Raw genomic sequence first — 19,442 nt, forward strand, 5'->3', positions numbered from 1 at the left:
CATAGGGGACCCTATTGGGAGCTCACAGCCTACTGATGGAGAGACAACATTAATCAAATCATTGCAAGAAATGAATGTCTAATTATAATTGAGATAAGAGCTGTGACAGAGGAACTCTTCTGTGAAAGCATGTGATGGGCGGATCCCATCTGCGGGGAGGGTCAAAGAAGGATTCTCAGCAGTGTTTTCTGAGCTGCATTATCCTCCTAGGGGCAGGGCATGACCTCTAGCTGGAGGAACCAGCATATGCAAAAGGTCCCGTGGCCTTACATTCTTTTTAACAAATTGGACGAGTGCCAGGTGACTCATGTCGCCACTATCCTGTACTTGTTTTTGGTATTAAAGTCATCTAAGATCTCGATAGGGTTTTGCAATTAACATGGTTATTTTCCCTCTCCCACACTGTCTCTTCTAACTTCTATATCTTTGTTAAAGGCATATTCCCCCTTCTCTGATATCTGGGCCCAAACTTAGCCGTTGGTTCTTCCTTATTTAACTCTCATTTTACTCAATCTTTTATTTGTTAAAAATTCTTACTTATTTTATGCTCACTTTTGTCAATAGGATCCTGAATGAGTTTTTCCCCTTTCTAAAGTATTTACCTGATCTGACCCATTTCTTGCTCAAAGGTCTTCAAAAGTGGTATATAAGCTCCCCATGCAGTATTCAAGGGCCCTCAGTACCATCACTCCAGCCTCATGTCTGTTTGCATCTTGTGCTCAGGCCAGATGGGATATCCAGTTTTTTCCTGAAGGTTCCTCCTTCTATCCTGAGCAGCTTACTTTCTCATCAGTCTTCTCCTCTTCCTGTGGAAGTATTTTCTGTTCAAAGACCACTTCAGTTGCTGCCTTCTTCATAAAGCCTTGCTGATGACTTCCCACGTAAGATCTCTCTCCACTGGCACCTTGTAACATCTCGTGCCTCTTTTTCACACTTTGGCGTCGAGTAAACTGATGTCCAATGTCATTTGTATCTTACGCTTCCCCATGAAAAGCTGATGAAGTCCCCTTGTCTCTGGAGCATCCCAGTAAACAGCTGTTTGCTGCATTGACCGGTGGGAGATGAGCCCAGGACTGTGGAAGACCCTGAGATTTAGCCTTTCAGAAGGAGGTTCACATTTTGCATTTTAGCGTTTAGTGGTGCTGGTTTTTATTATAATTTATTTTTTACTTTAAAATATATTTTTCTAGATTTCAGAGAAGGGAGAGGGAGAGGGAGACAGAAACATCAATGATGAGAGGATCATTGGCCGCCTCCTGCACGTCTCTCACTGGGGATCCAGCCAACAACCCAGGCGTGTGCCCTGACTGGGAATCGAACACAGATCTCAGCCACTGAACCAGGCTGGCAGGGAAGTGGTGTTGACTTATAAATGGTAGCCCTGGCAGTTTCCAAACCCTCCAGGTGAGATTTATTTGGCATCGAGTAGTCGGCTTTACTGGAACTCATTTTTCGTTGTAGGCAGTGCATTCCCTAAGCTGTGTGTAGATCACTGGTGAGAGAGGTTTGGAAATTCAGTCAGGTTGACATCGCTTTGTTGTGGAGACGTTTTTCCTGGCCCTAGAGCATTGCTGTCCTCCATAAACACCGGGGGCTGTGCTCCACCTGCCTCCCTCTAGCAGCTAAAAGTCACTAATAATAGTTTGGCTAAAGATTCCATCTCAGTCCAAGGTTCCTTCACCCTGTGTTTTAATGCTAGACATGTAATTGAGAAATCTTCCACCCACTTGTTTACTATTTAAATAAATCGTTAAAGTACCTTTTAGGAGCCAGAGCCTAGAGAGAAAAGAAAATGTTAACTACATTTAGGGTAAAATGGCCTCTAAGGAAACATGTTGTGAAGAGACGCCACCCTGGCTTCTGGCCAAAGGACACTTCAGTGGCCGTGTCTTTCCACCCCCTTTTCCCATTACTGAGTTTACTTCTGGTTCCTCTGATGTCTAGATTTCACAGCCGGTTTATTTATTGGGTTTGGAAAATTACCCGTTATGACGTCTGGGTGTTTTGTCTATTAATCACTAAAGGTAACATACCTGTTTTGTCCCTTATTATCACCATGTGGGGTTAGTTTAACTTCTGTTTTTCTACCCTTTTATGATCTGGGAATGTGTCGCTAATTTCTTGAGATTATATTGACATATGAGGCCCTTTCTTTTGATGTGAGGCACATTAATCTGCTAGACGGTTAACCCTGTCTTTACTTCTCTACCTCTTCCCTTCTTCAGAAATTACTTTCTGCTTATCATATATTAAGTAGTTTGTACAGTTTTTGTATAGATCATGCTGTTTGCCTTCGTGGTTAGATTCGTGGCTAGAATTTTTGAATTGAGCTTTGAAATGGCTGCATTTTAAACTTCTTTTTGTCTCACTTGTTGTCCATGAAATCTCTTGGTTTGTATCGTTTTCCTGTATTGGAGCCTCATTGCTGCCTCAGCACATCAACATATTTGAAAATATTTAATTGATGGAGGAAGAGGAGCCTAGGACACAGAGTCATAAATGCCTACTTGGCCAGAGATCCTCCCAGTTTATTGATCAGGCCATCTCTTCTTGTTTTTTCTTTCTAGTAATTTACTTTTTCATATCCATTTATTTTTTTTTTGCATTTGCTTTTTTAATAACAGGAATAGCAATATAGTCAACTACATAAGGAAACAAACAAAAAGTTTTCTATTGTAATGCTTTGAAGTCCTCAACTTGAAGTAATTTGTTACCAAAGCGCTCTATTCTGTCCGGACGCCAAACTGGAAAAGTCCTGGGAAAGAATAAAGGATTTTATAGGTGTTATGGGTTAGATGTGCAGACCCTAAGAAATGTTAAATGTCATATTGACAAAGAGAGAAGTTGTTTTTAATTTTAATATATATATATATATATATATATATATATATATATATATATATATATTATTTTATTTTATTTTATTGATTTTTTACAGAGAGAAAGGGAGAGAGATAGAGAGCTAGAAATGTCGATGAGAGAGAAACATCGACCAGCTGCCTCTTGCACACCCCCTACCGGGGATGTGCCCGCAGCCAATGTACATGCCCTTGCCGGAATCGAACCTGGGACCTTTCAGTCCGCAGACTGACGCTCTACCACTGAGCCAAACCGGTTTCGGCTAAATATATTTTATTGATTTTACACAGAGAGGAATTGAGAGGGATAGAGAGTTAGAAACGTCAATGAGAGAGAAACATCAACCAGCTGCCTCTTGCACACCCCCCACTGGGGATGTGCCTGCAACCAAGGTACGTGCCCTTGACAGGAATCGAACCCGGGACCTTTCAGTCCTCAGGCCGACGCTCTATCCACTGAGCCAAACCGGTTTCGGCGACAAAGAGAGAAATTTTATCATCATAGATGAGTTACAGTCCCGAGGACCTGTTTTCTTTTGCTGAAATCTTAAAAAGTAATATGACTCTGATTTTCTTAAGACCCCATGTCACACCCTCCTACCCCCAGCCACCACCTTCACTCTCCTGGTTCTTGAAGCTAAGGGCACACTCCAGAATCCTAACTACACTGTTCTCATCTTAGAGTGAGCCCAGACACTCCAGCCCTGCAAGCCTCCCGTGCCCAGGGCTCTGTAAAGAAGTGCACGGATATGTTGACATACCTGATGTCTCTTGAAGTGCAGGGTAGGTGTCTCCTTCCTGCTGGGCCCACATTATCTCTCTTGAGGTGAAAATGTCAGAGGTAGTACTGATAGGGAAGCTACAGTAAAGGTTGGAGCTCCACGTTTATAACCAACCTGCCTTGGACCGGGATCTTGGTTCTCCCACTCATTAGTCAGGGGGTGGGGGTGGGGGTGCAGTCACCCTCTCCGGTGCTACTTCCCTCCTCTCTAAATACTAAGGGATAGTACGCTGCCTCCTGGGACATGGGAACAGAGGTCGAATCTGCGGTGTACTTCATAACTTTGTTGTAACTACTGTCCCACATCACTTCATTTACTCCACACCTCCGCAGTCGGGTGTACAGGGTCAGCCTTGTCGTGGCGTATTGTAAAAGTAGGGAAATGATGCCCAAGTGAGCTAGATAAGATCCCCACATCTTATTGGCAGCTAAACTGAGACTCCAGCCTGTCTCCTCACTAGGTACTGCATTCTTTTCAGCCACCAGCATGCAGCCTGCGACCTGAGGCTGCACCTGCCTCAACTTGCTTTGCAGGGCTCTTGCATCCCCTGGGTTCTGCTGGCTTGGATTTCACTCCTTTATTATACAGTTGCTTTTGTCGCCTTTCTATTCATATCAGCTATTGAGGGACTGCTCTCCTCCCCGCATTGGGAAAGTTGATGCCATCTTTTATCAATATTTGGGGCAACCTCTAGCAATTCCTTGGGAAAAGTTGCCTGGTGTAACCCAGGGGGTCAGAGGACTCTACATTCTCATTAGTAGCTGACTTTCCTTGTCAGAGCAACCTTTATCGCCTTCATTTATAAATGATTAGGTAGCAGTAAGCAGCTTGGAGCACTGGGGTTCACTGAGTGCCAGCTGTGCGCTAGCTGGTGAAGTCACCCACCTGTCCCCGAAGAATGCTGGAATGAGAAAGACAGACATGTGAACACGTGCAGCAAATAGTCCGCAGGGTGAGACGTGCCGAAGCTGAGATTGAGAGGAGGATACAGGATGAGCCGGGCCCTGGGAAAAAATCATCCCGCCTGGGGCGGTGTGATGTGCCAGGAGGGAGGGAGGAAGGACGTGAGTGCGCGTCCGAGGGAGGCGGTGCTGGCCTAGGCGGCAGGGCACAGCCCGTGTGCCACACGGAGAGCGACAGCCCAGCCCGCGGTGTTTTAGGGGACTGGCCTGCTCCACGTGGCTGGGAGTTTAGGATACAGGACGGTCCCATGAAAGAGGCTCAGGTGTGAAGGACTTGGTTCCAAAGAACTTGACGAGCAAGCAAAGGTTATGGACATAATCAGATTTTTGATACCTGTAAACACAGCAAGAAATCCTATGTCAGGCGCGCCAAGTCCACAGCCCGCGGGGGTCTTAGCCACAGCCTTTATCTCTGGGGCCCGTGGTTCCTCTTTACTGTTCACTGGCTGCTGCTGCTGCTGTTGCTGTCTATTTATAGGGAACCAATAACTCTGTAAACACCTGTTTTCCTTTGGTCACGGAGCACAGCGCAGTTTTATTAACAGGAGCCAGCCTGCCAGGAAAAAACCTGCTTCCCCGGCCGCAGTCTTGTTTTCCAGTTTTCCACGGCCGCTGCGAGGCATCCCTGTGGAGACTCTTGAGTTCCTCCCTCTCTGCTGTGCGCCCAATAAATGAAGAGTCTCATGCTCTGACCATGTGTGATTTCATTCAGTTTTAAGTCTGTGATGTCCAGTGGGCTTTATTCTTTTTAGTTCTACAACCAGCTTTCCCATTAGGATCCTGACCTATAGGTGCTTGGTTCAGAAAGCTGGCTGGGGTGAGGCGGGGCTCCGTTCTCTTTCTTGGATCAGGTGGGTGGCCCTAGCCATTTCGCCCTAATGAGGGCTATGGGGACTGTTCTCTCCGCCCCACATGTTGCCACAATCCTATCCAGCCGTCCTCTTCTTTGTGCTGCCTCCCCAGCCTCCCGTGCCTTTGAGTTTCCTGGTATCTGTGCCTGGGCGTTGCCCTGTGCTTTCCTGGCTCCCACCCACACCGCCCTCCCTTTCCGCCACTGGCCCCGATCAGAGCCCTCGTTTCAGCACATCCTCTTCCTCTTCCAAAGCCACAGGTGTTTGACACTGATGCTGCCATTGCCCGAAGGCCCCTGCAGGTGTCAGGCACTGAGGTTGTGCCCTGCAGTTTTGCAGCTGTCATCTCTTAGTCCTTACCATGGCCCCTTCAACCTTTGTGTTGTATTATTATTTCTACCTGGTGGGTCAGCAAACAGACATGTGACAGGCCGCAGGTGTGTAGGCCAGTAGGAAGGCCACGGTTAGCGAGCCGGGGCTTCACGACTCAGGTCCGTTTAAACCAAAACCTAGCTCTCGGCTTCACTGTGGGCCTCGTCTGACATGCTTATTGGTCAGGAACACACACACCCTTTCCCCCCTCGACTTTTTGAATAAACAAATGAATCTAAGGTTGTAATTATTGAGATAGGAAAGTGCGTGAATCACCTGTGTATAGCTCAGTGACTTTTTACCAAAAGCTCTCTAGAACCCTCCTGTGTCGCTGGGTCCCCCAGGGTGACCAGCACTCAGATTTTGAATTTTGTCTATGATTGAACTGTAAAGGCAATCACACCATATTCTTTCAGAATTCAGTCGAGATATATGCACAAATATTCTGTTTGTAAATCCCCCTTCCTGGTTGGTCTGGCCCTTTCCCAGCTCCTCCATCAGAAACATTAAGTTTTCTCCTGCGTCTCTTGAACATCCTCATGGTGAACCATCAGCGTGGCCTTTTCTCGGAGACTGTCTTGTTTTTCTTGTGGCTGAAAAGCAAATTCCGAACCATCTCACTTGCTCCCCCGGTCACTGCTTCCAGTCCACTCCTCTCTGGGACCCTCCACCCTCCGTTGTTCTGATTTGTTCATTTGATTAGGCTCCCAGCACTGCGGCCAGTGTCTGCTCCCTCTGAGGCCCCTGGGACTGAGGTATTAACATCCATACGGGTTTCCCCTGCGACGGACAAGCGTTCGCAGCTTCTGGCAGCAGTTCACTGCCCTGCGAATCAGTTTTAAATCGCTCAGCATGATCGCCGTGTGAAGCAGAGGATGCCTGGGGCAGAGGTGGCCTCTTCAGAGAGGACAGGACAGCTCTTTGCCGGATGTGGCGCCTCTGCTTTGATCTGGAACATTGAACTCTGCTAAGCAGAGTTCCAGTGGAAGTTAGAAAAAATTTCCTTCCCTTAAAAACCCAGAATTGCCGAAAGGGCCTCTGATGGAAACTTGGCCCACGTGGAAGTGACTTACGGCAGAGAAGTTGACCTTCCCTCCTGCCACTGCCGTCACAGCACAGAAAGCCTGGAGAGGCAAGTTCTCTCCCTGTGCACCACTGTTCTCCCTAAACACATTCAATTCCTTTGTATTTTTTTTAACTCATAGTTTATAGTCAATATTATTTTGTATTAGTTTTCTCCCAGGGCAATAAAATGAGATTTGATTTCAAATATAATAAATGGCCTAGGTTCGATTAACTATATAATGTGCACATATTGAACTATCATGTGGATTGATACATTACTAAGGGCAGCAAAGAATACTGTTGGATTAAAAAATATGAGGTTTAGTGTTTTGGTAACATAAGGGCTTTGAGCTGTCGTCGTTTTATGTGTGTATTTACTGCCTAAGGCAGTCTGTGTGGTTCCCATTTTGTGTGCTCAATTATTCAGATGAAGAGTAATATTAAGGATTTGGGCCACTGAACCATTTAATAGTATTTATTGTAACCAATTTGTCAGGAGAGAACAGATGTGTAAGATTGTATCCTTTGATTAGGGGCAGGAGGGATTCTTTTAAAAGTCACGTGTTTGATATTTTGCTTTTATAAGGAAAATAATAGCATATATTTTATTTTTAAGCTAAGCATGTATGTGGGTTTTACGTGCAGGCCAGTAGAGACCTGATATCTTGTATGAATTTTCAATTTTGCGCTTGCTAAGTTATTTTCACAAATTTTGAGTTGGCATAAAAATAAAAACTTAAATTCTGTATTAATACTCATGGTCTTTAGAGAATGCAAGGTGACAAGGACAAGTTTCAGAGAGTGCCCATATTTAACCCAGAGGGTTATGGAAAGGAGGAAACTTTACATACTTCACTTATTGTTTATGTATATGGACATATAGAAAAGGTTTAATGTGGACCTTCCAATGAGAGAAAGTAAGAGTAGTCTTTAGTGCCATGTGCCGAATTCCATCAGTTTGGATGTGGGGTGAACATATTAGTAGTTCCATTCTCTAACGTACCTTATTAACTTGGTGTATCTTTTATAACTCTGTTATATATTAATGCTGGGAGTTTAAGCACTTTTACATGAGAGAGAACATGCGTGTTGAGATTTTGGTGTGGAAACAAGTGTGCATGACGATTAGTTTGTTTGTATTTAATAGGAGAAGAAGACAAAAGCTTAAATAGCAGAGTTTATTTCTCTCTCCCAGAGTGTCACCAAGGCCTCTGCACCCTGTCTTCCTGTTCTGCTTCCTTCAGCAATTGATTTCCATCTTCAGGCACCTTTTGGCCCCAAAGGGCTGCTGAGGCTCCAGTCATTTTGCTCATCTTGCAGGGAGACAGCAGAAAGGAGGAAGAGAAGAGGGCAGGCACACCTCCCCTTTTATAATTCTTTTCTTTCTTTTGTTTCTTTAATTAATAAGCTTATTTCTTAGAGCAGTTTTAGGTTCACAGCAAAATTGAGAGGAAAGTACAGATAGCGCTCATGCTCCCACAGAGTCCCCTTAGTTTTAGATTAAAAACTTTACCTACGTCTCTGTGGTCAGAACAGGGACTCGGCTGGCTATAAGGAAGCTAGGAGCTTTGCTGGAGTTCATGTACAGGGAGATTATTGCAGGAGAAATGTGAAATTTCTGTCACAAAGCCATTGACCCAAGAGAATCTCTTTTCTGTTGTCTTGGTTATGTAAAACAAGAGCTTAAAATTGATGCTTTAGAAAGCTGTAGTTGTTTGTGTTGAGAGGCACTGTTTATTGTTTATAATTATTATGAGTTCATAAGTGCTTGACATAAGCATCAAAAATAATCATTTAACATTATGTAAAGAAATGATACAGTTATAAGGTACACGGAAGGAGGCATATTATATCCATTTGGAGGCACATTTAGTGTTTTATAATTGGATTTGAAGGAATGCTTTATGGAATGGGTACACACAATTTAAACATTTAAATACAGTTCAATATATGTGTCTTTTGTTCTGCTACTCTTTTAAATTTGTTCCATCAGTGAATACTTCAACTTACATTGATTTTAAAAGGAAAATCGTAACAAGCGAATCTTTCCTTTTCTTTGTCTTTCTCACAGAAGTGCGTGGAGGTTGTGACTAATTGCTTTATGATAGATGGTTTTTTTCTTTTTTTTCTTTTCTGTTTTCCTCTCCTGCCCTTCTCTCTTCTCCTTCCCAAAGTGCCTACTCCTTCCATGTGACGGCAGACGGGCAGATGCAGCCTGTCCCTTTCCCCCCCGACGCCCTCATCGGACCCGGCATCCCCCGACACGCTCGCCAGATCAACACCCTGAACCACGGGGAGGTGGTGTGCGCAGTGACCATCAGCAACCCCACCAGACACGTGTACACGGGTGGGAAGGGCTGCGTCAAGGTCTGGGACATCAGCCACCCCGGCAATAAGAGCCCTGTCTCTCAGCTTGACTGTCTGGTGAGTGAGCAGAACCTGGCGCACGAGGGTAATGTCTCCCTGGAGACTCAGTAAGGAAATATCTGTCCGGGCCTGGGTTTTAATTCCCATTAGGAGGAAATGGAAGCCCATTCCGTTTCCTGTGTTAGCGATTTAGCTCCCTGCCACCCCTTTGCCGTAGATGTGAAGTTTTCATTTGATGCTCTTTCGGTGGTTGAATCCCATGATGGGTTTCTTTTAGAAAAATATTTAAGAGTCGTTTACAGAAGCTGTCCTTGTTCAAATGTGTATTCAAAAGGGGGTTTCCTATTTAATGGCTGAAAGCTCAGCTAGCCTTAGACTCCGAGCCCTGCAACCCACTCAACTTTTAATTTCCCTGCAGCCTTTGGATAAATATTGAATAGTAAACATTTGATAACGTGGCATTACAACTAGTCTGAACAGGGGTCTGTGTTTCCAGGGAGGCCTGGGGAGCTGGCTGGGCTTTATTACCTTCACTTCAGGAAAGGGTTAACGGATCACGCTGCAAGAAATCAGGGCCCCTGTCAGCAAAATGGGGGTGGTGAGAAGGCTTTTCCCAGGTGCCCCGTCCACCCCTCAGCGTCCGAGAATACCGCTGTGCATTTTCCAGGACCACAGGACATGCTGGGCATGCTGTGGTCGCTAAGCTGTAACCCTGGGGCCTACAGACCACATATGGTTGGCCTGAGGCAGACAGAGGCCACCCTGTCCCTGGGCGGAGTCTGCCTGCACTCGGCTGTACAGGTGATGCCCTTCCCTCACTGCCAGCCTGGACCCCCGAGAGCACCTCCAAAAAGAAGGGTGGCAGGTTTCCAGTCTTTGAGTGAGAGACCATGGTGAAAGCATAGCAGAAACAACTCGGCCATGTCTATTTGGGTTGGGGGATAGCAGTTATTTCTTTCGGGGGTAAGGCTGTCATTTCAGGTCCCACTTCTTTTTTTAAGATGTGTTGATTTTGATGGAGAGATGCCCTTTTTTAAAAATTAATTTTATTAATTTCTTTTGTCATTGAATTGAGAGGCATAAATAACGACAGCAACCAGGTTACAGGAAAGCAGCTCTGTTAAATTCCTAGACCAGGAGGCACCTGGCTAATGAGGACACGGTGCAGGCCTAGGTACGGGTAAGAGTAATGGATACCAAAGCATAGGCAGGGGTCTGCAGTCCCCAGATACTAGTAAATAACAGAGAATGATGAGATCAAATATTTATAAACTAGCTTTGTAAGGAGGTTGCTTCGTAGAGAAGTCTGTGTGTATCTACCTCACATCTACTGATAACTTCAGTTCTGTCTGCTCGGCGATAACTGAGCGTGAGGGACAGTCCCGTCTGAGCATGCGATCCTTTTGAGTTTGTATCATTTACTCTTTACAGCTGCAATCGGATCCCGATTTTTACTACAGAATTCTTGCTCGTTAGTGTCCGTGAAATAACACTTTTCAGGCCAAAAAACCAAGATAGCAGTTAGAGAACATGGCATTGTTATGGCTTAGTGTTTAGTAGATGCAGCGACTGAATGTGTTTATTTCACAGAACAGGGATAACTACATCCGTTCCTGCAAATTGCTCCCCGATGGCTGCACTCTGATAGTGGGAGGGGAGGCCAGCACTCTGTCCATCTGGGACTTGGCCGCGCCGACCCCTCGCATCAAGGCGGAGCTGACGTCCTCGGCCCCCGCCTGCTACGCCCTGGCCATCAGCCCCGACTCCAAGGTCTGCTTCTCCTGCTGCAGCGACGGCAACATCGCCGTGTGGGACCTGCACAACCAGACGCTGGTGAGGTGAGCACGGGTGGTTTTCTATTGGTGGGGAGGTCAGAAGGCCTTCTGTCTCCCCTGCCTCTCCAGCTGCCCCCAGGCACTCAGCACACACCTTCAGGTCTTACTGAGTGCCAGGCTGGGAGCCGGGTATTGGGAATGTAAAGAGGAATTGTGCTGTTCCCTTGGGGGACTCACCATCTTGATGCTGTGCTCCAGTGTCCCCTAGACTTTATATTTAACTTCCTAATGTTCCCATTTTCCATTTTTCAGGCACACATAGATGCCAGGCTTCTTCAAAAAGTATTCCTGGCTTTCGCCACATGGCAGCACATTATGGATTCCATGGCGGTATGAAGGGTCCTCAGTTGTAGATGGTTTTGGCTTTTTTTTGTTGTTGTTAATCCTGACCTGAGGTTATTTTCCCATTGATTTTTAGAGAGAATGGAAGGGAGGGGGAGAGATGGAGGGAGAGAGAAGCATCGATGTGAGAGAGACACCATTGATTGGTTGCCTCCTGCACACCTGCAGCTGAGGTACATGCCTTTGACTAGACTCGAACCCGGGACCCTTCAGTCTTCAGGCTGATGCTCTATCACTGAGCCAAACTAGCTAGAGCAGATAGTTTTGGCTTGGCTAGAACCTTGTTTGTGCAAACAGGAGCCAACTAATAAAGGATAACAAAATGAACATGTGAAGAGGAGATTGCACGAATTTCACACACACTGTTTTTCAAATATCTGTGTTTGTTTCTATTTATTTATTTATTTTTAGAGAGAAAGGGAGAAGAAGAAAGAGAAAGAAACATCAATGATGAGAGAGAATCATCGATTGGCTGCCTCTCCTGCACACCCCCAACTGGGGATCGAGCCCACAACCTGGGCATGTGCCCATGATCAGAATCAAACCTGGGACCCTTCAGTCCGACACTGTCCATTGAGCCAAACTGGCCAGGGCATGTCTGTGTTTCTTGATAACTAGCTAACTAAGCCCCGTCCAGGGCTGCTCACCAGGAATGAGCCTGACTTCCTGGAACCTGTGCTCCTAACCGGGGTGAGACCTGCAGTCACCACCTTTGTGACTCTTCTTGGCTCTGGCAACTCACTCGCTCCACCTAAGTCACTGCTCACACCAGAGATTTTACAGAAAAACCTTTGAAAATGTAAGCACTAAGACATCCAGGCAAAACTAGCATCTTTCGCCCTTCCATTTCACAGTTCATCTTCACTCTGAAACGCTCGTTTATGGTGTGATTTTAGGCTCATGAATTGCTTAGCAGGCCTCCTCCCAATGCTTTGGGCCTGTGTGCTGGAGGAAGGGCTGGACAGACCGTGGAGGTCCTCAGAGCAGCTCCCTCTCGTTCCAGAGAGAGTCTCTGAGCCAGGCTCTGTCCCTGTGTGCCCGTGACAGGGTGGTGGTTATTTCTCTCTTGCCACTCACTGGGCAGAATGAGCAAGTTAATGGAGCCAGAGCTGACAACTGCTTCAGACTTTTAACCTAGCGAGTGTTCAGTTTTTTCTGTGTGTGTGTGTGTTTGTTTGTTTTTTAACTTAGGAAATAGCACTTTCAAAATACCAGTTCTCAGTGCTTTCCACTCTTAACCCATTTAGTCCTCATAATGTCAGCACTCCTGTTATTCTGATTGTATAGAAGAGGAGCTAGAGGCACAGATTTTGAGTTTACCTGCCCAGGGTCACACTACCCGACATGATGGAGCTGTGGCTGGGTCCGGGCATTCTGTTCTCATGTCTGTGTCTGAACCCCTTCTCTGTGCCAGCCCCTTGGATATCACTACCTGCTTCATATAATGGGGTGGTGCTTCACAAACCTCTCTCTCAGTTTGGACCGGCCACCTATGGTTACCAGCTGCTCTGAGCGACCAAGCAGTGTAGAGTCTATGAATATATTTGTATCTACTGCGAACCGCACATTCTGAACAGTCCTGGGGTCTTCCCTGTCCGAGCCTGAGAGTAGTGCAGAGATGTGTGAACAGAGGGATGGAGGGACACCTACCAACCGCTGTAAGTCAGCAAAGACATTTGTAGTCAAGGGGTGAGAGTATTTCATGAGTTCTGAAAGTAAGACAGAGTGAGAGGATGAAATGGAGGGGAGTCACTGGGTTCCAAGAGCGCTTGGAGGGAAGAGAAGCTGCACTGGCAGCACGTGGAGCAGGGTCTGCCCTAGGCCTGTGTGACTGGTGGGAAGTCTGGAGCCCTCTGGGGTGCACGTGCTCCCTGAGAGTTTGGGAGAACAGGGGTGTCGGGGAAGAGGAGGACAGAGACAGAAGTTCAGAGTGGCTCGCAGAGGAAAGATTTTTGAAGGGATGGTTCTCATGTCTCAGAATTCAGGGCAACAGTGGTGCTGTTTCATTCCCTTACACGCTTACTAAATTCCAAGCTCAGATTAAAAGTGTGGAGACCTGTGGGAATAATAAGTGAGTGGAAAGAGAGGAATGGAAAATCCCCTCTTGGCATTGAATTTCCCAAGCAGCTCCATTCTGGGTCCTGTTACCATCACGATTGGGCCCCTGAGCATCTCTCACCTGTTCCCTCTGAGCATGCAGAACCCGGTCCCGGACCCACAGACAGCCAGCCCTGCAGCGACTTCCATTGATCCCCTCCCCTGCTGCCTAGCAGAGCATCTGTGCTCAGCAGATCCTGTTGGCTGACTGTTCTTGGTGTCGCTTTGTGATTGAAGCTCGAGGGCTCCCTTTAAGAGACCCACCTTGTGCTCAGTCTTGCTTTGGTGGCCAGGGGTCAGCTTCAGCCGTTAGCTTTATCTCTGCTCAGCACCTTCGAGTCCGGAGGTGGGCACGACCCTTTGTCTCTGCGAGTCCTTCTAACACAGAGCAAGGATGAATCGCTGTGAGCTCGGCCTCTGTTGGCCAGAAGGGCACTGCCGTGTTGACTAACCGCTGTGTTGTGAGCGCTCCTAGACCCCGAGCCAGTAATGTGGCCACGCGGGCCTGCAGGATTAAAGCCGGGCCTTCATCTTTCTCTGAGGAATACGGCTGGGATTCTGTGTGGTTGTCTCTTTTTTTCCTTCTTCTAACACATAAAACATTTTTCCAGACCTGGGAGAGGCTTTACCTTCCAGGCGGGTCTGTGAGAACAGCTCTAGTAGCATGTTTGACTTCTGTGCAGTGACCTAAGGTGGCATTCCGTTTCTTTCGCACTTGGATCGTGAAGAAAGCAAAAGAAAACCTGCAGGTGCACCGTCTTCCTCCTGGGGGCGGGGGGAAGGCTGGTTTGATCTTGTACATCAGCAGACACTGAAGAGATGACACACACACCCCGAGTCCAAAACCAACAACACAACAGTGTTTACCTTGAGCTCTGGCAGGAAATCATTATTCAATCTGGTTTGTTTTATCAGGCAATTCCAGGGCCACACAGACGGGGCCAGCTGTATTGACATTTCTAACGATGGCACCAAGCTCTGGACGGGCGGCCTGGACAACACGGTCAGATCCTGGGACCTGCGCGAAGGGCGGCAGCTGCAGCAGCACGACTTCACCTCACAGGTGCCCGGCTCCTCCTCCCCGGGACCTGGGAGGTGGTGTGTGTGTGTGTGTGTGTGTGTGCGCGCGCGCGCGCGCGCTTCCTCCCTTCATGCCCCATGACAGCAGTAGCTGTATAAACAGACTGGGCTTAAATTTGAGATACTGATTTTTTTTCTTTTAAACACCAATAAACAAAAAGCCCTTGAAACAGCTGCCTGCCCCTACCTCACCCAGTTTTAACAGCGACACGTGGCCCGTCTTGTCTCATCTATCACTCCTGCCCCAGACACACTGAGAGTGGAGTCTAAACTCCTGTAGGTTCAGCCCTGATAGCTGTTACAGTCATGTATGAGTTCGTTTAAGGAGTCAGTGCAATCAGGAATACCCAGCTTTCCCACACCAGGTTGGGTCTGCTTCTCCCGCCTCACGTGAGGGCGAGAGCTGATAATTCGATTCACATATAAAAAGCCTGAAAAGCACGCAGGCACATCACAAGAAGTAGAGGAAAGTCACAACAGCTCTGAAAGTTAATTCATTTTTCTTGCATCGGGGAACATAAAAAAAATGCTGCAGCCTCTCCATGGGTGCCTGTTTTATTACTCACCCTTTAGAAAATGGACTCATGGCTGACTAAATTTATAGAGTTTTGAAATGACATAAAACTCAGCTTTGATTGTGGGTTGTGAGGATTATTTAGATGACAAGCTTCTGAATGTAGGTGTGTTTGGGGAAAGACTGCCATTTTAAGTGCTTTCTGTTGGTAGAAGTGTTCTTGTCAACATTAGACCTGTGTTGTTGTTTTTTGTAATGAAATAATTTTACTCAGAAAAAAATAGGATAAAAATGGTAAATAATTATATATACTACTAAATTTTCTGACCCTGTTAAAAATTTTGTGGAGTTTCTTCCCTGTTTTAGCCTTTTCCCAGTATGAGTAGGATTCTGTTTGGTCTGCCCTCCTTTTTTTTTAAACTTCTTGTGGAAATTTTCAAATACAGAAGAGAGTACAGAGGATGTGAAAGCATCTATGAGAGGACAGAGGATTGTCTAGTAAACCCAGCTTTCAGTTAGTGAACGTGCCTCATCTTGTCTCATCTATTATTCCTGTCCCAAACACTAGTGTACGTTATAGTAAATGCAAGACATTCTGTCATTCCAGCCATAAGTATTTCAATTAGTATCTGTAAAGACGAGGATCCCTTAAAACAACACACACAAAAATACCATTCATATTGAGAATAACTTCTTAGTCTCATCACACACAAGTGCTCCCATTTTTCCCTTTGTCTCCTATAAAGACGTTTAACACTTGGCTCATCTGGGTTGAGTTGCTTGTTGTCGACTTGACCACAGTCTGGAGTTTGCTGATTCCATCCTCCTGTTCTTGTTATTTTTTTCCCCCTTCCTTGCTGCCTTTTTCCATCGTACGTTTACTAGGCAAACTCATCAGTGTGCTGCTCTGTTCTTGCAGATCTTCTCCCTCGGGTACTGCCCCACCGGGGAGTGGCTGGCCGTGGGCATGGAGAGCAGCAACGTGGAGGTCCTGCATGTGAACAAGCCCGACAAGTACCAGCTGCACCTCCACGAGAGCTGCGTGCTGTCCCTGAAGTTTGCTTATTGTGGTGAGTGCAGCTGAAGGGACCTCCGAGGACAGCAATGGCCTCTCTGGAAAAGACTTTTAGAAACATAGAGTGGAGATCGTATCTGGAAAAAAAATATTGTGCTCTGAGCAGCTGGAAGTAATAATTCCACTGTCTTAATATGTCCCTCAGAGCACAATGATGTCTGTTTTCCTAATTCGAGAGAAGTCAGCAGGCAATGAAATTGCCTCATACAAGGTTTTGACACATTTGTTTTTGGTGGGGAGAGTCTGGGGTCAGGGTGGGGCACGGTTAGTTGGAGCTCTGAAGAGGGCTGGGCGGGGATTTATCGAAGAGGCAGGCAGGAGTGCAGGGAGTCATGGGGGAGTGACCAGGGTGCGGAGCCCACAGTCAGGATGTAATGTGTAGCTGAGCCTGCAGGTTGCACCCTGCAGTGAGGATACAGAGGGAAAAAGCCCACACAGGATCAAAAACTTTCGCGAGATCGATGCTGGATGAGTAGCTATCACCACTGACCGCACTCTGTGCGCCATGTGTCGTGTCTGGCATTTTACTTAGGTCAGTCATTTAATCCTTCTTAGCCCCATATTGTCATGGGGAGACTAACAAGGACAGCAGAGTCACTGATTCCGTGTTTGAGGACCCACTGTGTGCTGGGTGTGGTGCTACCCATCGTGGCTAAGGAGGCTGACATGGTCCTTGCCCCTGCTTTCATTAAACCAAGATCACAGGTGATTCACAGCAGAGCCTGGATTTAAAACTGCTGTCTCTGCTCATAGCATAGCCCAGCCCTTGGACAAGATAGTTCATGATTAAAAATGCTCTGAGTTTGATTAAGTCCATGGAGCTATAGTATCGTAGGGATTTTTTTTTTATCTTGTTAAACCACATCTTCCTTTGCTAATTCTAGGTAAGTGGTTTGTGAGTACTGGGAAAGATAACCTCCTCAATGCTTGGCGGACGCCCTACGGAGCTAGTATATTCCAGGTGAGTCAGGGTTCCTTACCGAGAAGGACAGTTTAGCTTTGGCGGCCCAGTGACACCCCAAGTGGAAGGTGCCTTGGAGGGAGCGGGGCCCCTGAGCATCTCTGTTCTACAGTAAACATGCCCCCGCTGTCCTCTCTTCCAGTCCAAAGAGTCCTCCTCTGTGCTCAGCTGCGACATCTCCGTGGATGACAAGTACATAGTCACTGGCTCAGGGGACAAGAAGGCTACAGTCTACGAAGTCATCTACTGAGGACATTACGTGGTTTAATGTTTATAGTTGAATTGGGCCAAAATGTTTTGAATTTGTAGAAATAGAAGAGTTGTAACTTTAAAAACAAGAAAACCTGTTTTTAAACCTTGACACAAAACGACTTTGAGTCTACAAAGAGGAGGCGACGCGTCCATCAGCAGAAGGTCACCCATCTGCCTAGACCAAACGGAGCACCAAGGCCAGTGGACAGAGGGGCCGGGGCTGTGGGCTTGAGGGGCAGAGCCTGTGGCCCGGGCGGAGCCGGTCCTTTTCCTTCTGTGTGTTCTGCACAGATTACCTTTCTGTTCCCTGCGGTTCCCCTCACCTTCCGTCCTTGGTAGCGCAGTGGTGTCTCCAATGAACTTGTTTCCTGGTTTTGCATCTTGTGAAACGTTTTTTTGTATTTTTGTTGAAGGTTAAACATTTGTATAAATTGTAAATATATTTGGTTTATTACAGTAAAGGCTTTAGTACCAATAAGTGGTTTTCCTTTGCCTTCTTGTTATTATCAATGCTTTGGGGTCATTGATGTGGGTTTTATAAGCAAAGTCCCAACATTTGTAGAGGACATTTTAAAAGCATTTCTGATTTTGTTCATGTATTTGGCCATGGGTTTCTGCTGCATGGCATCCCAGTCAGCACTTTTGAGTTACTGGAAACCCAACACTAGGTATCATGGGTAAATCGAAGGCGTATAAATAACAGTTTTATTTGGGAAGCTAAGATAACTTGGTCAAAATTTATTATTTTGTTAGGATACTCTTGTCATTCGAGGTCACAGGTGAAAATTCTGCTTGCCTTGGTGATTCATTGGGGAACAGAATGTTCTTTTCTCTGCTACAGAAGGCTCAGCTTTTTCAAACCTTTAATCTCTCCTTCACAAGCCTCACGTCTCAAGGTGTGCAGGTAACTGGGGCCTAGTGTTAAGATTGATGATGTTCACGAAGCTGTTGAGGTTATTAACCTGTAAAAGAAAGGTGAGCTGTCAACTGGTTTTGTCTCCATTAATACTTATTTGATCTGTTAGATTAACTTACTGTTCTGAAGCCAACCACACCCAGCGCTTCACCTCACCCTCCTCGTTAAGGCTTCCCCTGCAGCTCAGCCGTTGCTCTCCGCCGCGAGTCTGTTCCTCTTTGTTGTGGGTGAGCTTTTACCGATGAGACTAGATGAAATCTAACCTTGGGCTTTGAATAAGCTGCCATACATGTTTCCTCCTGAAAAGAGTCCAGGGCTCATTCTCTATATACCTATTGTTTACTGATACATTTTAGAAAATAATGAGCAACGATGTTAAGCCACATTTCCTGGGAGTTTAAAAATCGCATCTAAGGACTTTTTAATGTTCTTGCTTTCTTATGATCCCAAGAGCTGTTGGTAAGTTTGTCTTAATATTTTTTGTTTGTTTGTTTGCTATCCAGACCTTATTTTTTTTTTTTTACACATTTAACAACATTATTTTGTTTGCTTTTTGCCAAAATAATGCTTGTTTATGTACAGAGTTTGTTAAATATTTTCTCTTATTAAGCGAATGGCAAAGCCCTAATCACTAACTTGATTTCTCTCCTTTCCCTGTATAACGAAGCAGGTTTCTGTACCACAGACTCTGACCGCTGATTAAAGGACTGTGTACCTTTCTGTTCTCTCTTCTCACTTCCCCATTTTCTGGAATAGTAGGACAGAGGCTAAGTTACTGGAACAGAGACCCCACTATATAGTGGCTTAGAGACCACAAAGGTTTGCGTCTCTCCCACGTAAGACCCAGAGACTTAGGCCGGCAGTGCCGCTCTGCCTCCGGGGTGGCTTCATCATCCCTACTTCCAGCTGGCAGTGGACAGAGTGGAAGTCCAGGGGCAGGGATGTGCGCTCAAGGAGGTGACTAGGCATTGGTTCATCCCTCCCATCCTGTTGGTTAGCAAGGATTTAGTCACTCTCTCTAGATTGGGAAATATGGGTGTCCATGTGTCCATGAAGCGGGGGGTGGGGGTTGGGGGAGGGCACATTCAAAAGAATTCTGAGTTAAAGAAATAG

At 46.2% G+C, this 19,442-nt stretch overlaps 1 protein-coding gene across 7 annotated transcripts in view; it reads left to right on the plus strand.

Moving 5' to 3' along the window:
- TLE1 (TLE family member 1, transcriptional corepressor) overlaps window positions 1-17,891 on the plus strand; it is an 86,487-nt gene extending 68,596 nt beyond the window's left edge. For all 7 annotated transcript variants that reach the window (XM_084899376.1, XM_084899377.1, XM_084899381.1 and 4 more), the window contains 6 exons: window positions 9,065-9,314; window positions 10,848-11,095; window positions 14,447-14,594; window positions 16,045-16,195; window positions 17,085-17,161; window positions 17,304-17,891. In XM_084899376.1, coding sequence (XP_084755502.1) covers window positions 9,065-9,314; window positions 10,848-11,095; window positions 14,447-14,594; window positions 16,045-16,195; window positions 17,085-17,161; window positions 17,304-17,411 — 982 coding nt within the window. In that variant the 3' untranslated portion in view covers window positions 17,412-17,891. The remainder of the gene's footprint in view (window positions 1-9,064; window positions 9,315-10,847; window positions 11,096-14,446; window positions 14,595-16,044; window positions 16,196-17,084; window positions 17,162-17,303) is intronic.
- The last annotated feature ends 1,551 nt before the right edge of the window (window positions 17,892-19,442 follow it).

This window comes from Pipistrellus hanaki (assembly GCF_964339955.1).
Source record: "Pipistrellus hanaki genome assembly, chromosome: 11".
In the NCBI taxonomy this organism is placed as follows: domain Eukaryota; kingdom Metazoa; phylum Chordata; class Mammalia; order Chiroptera; family Vespertilionidae; genus Pipistrellus; species Pipistrellus hanaki.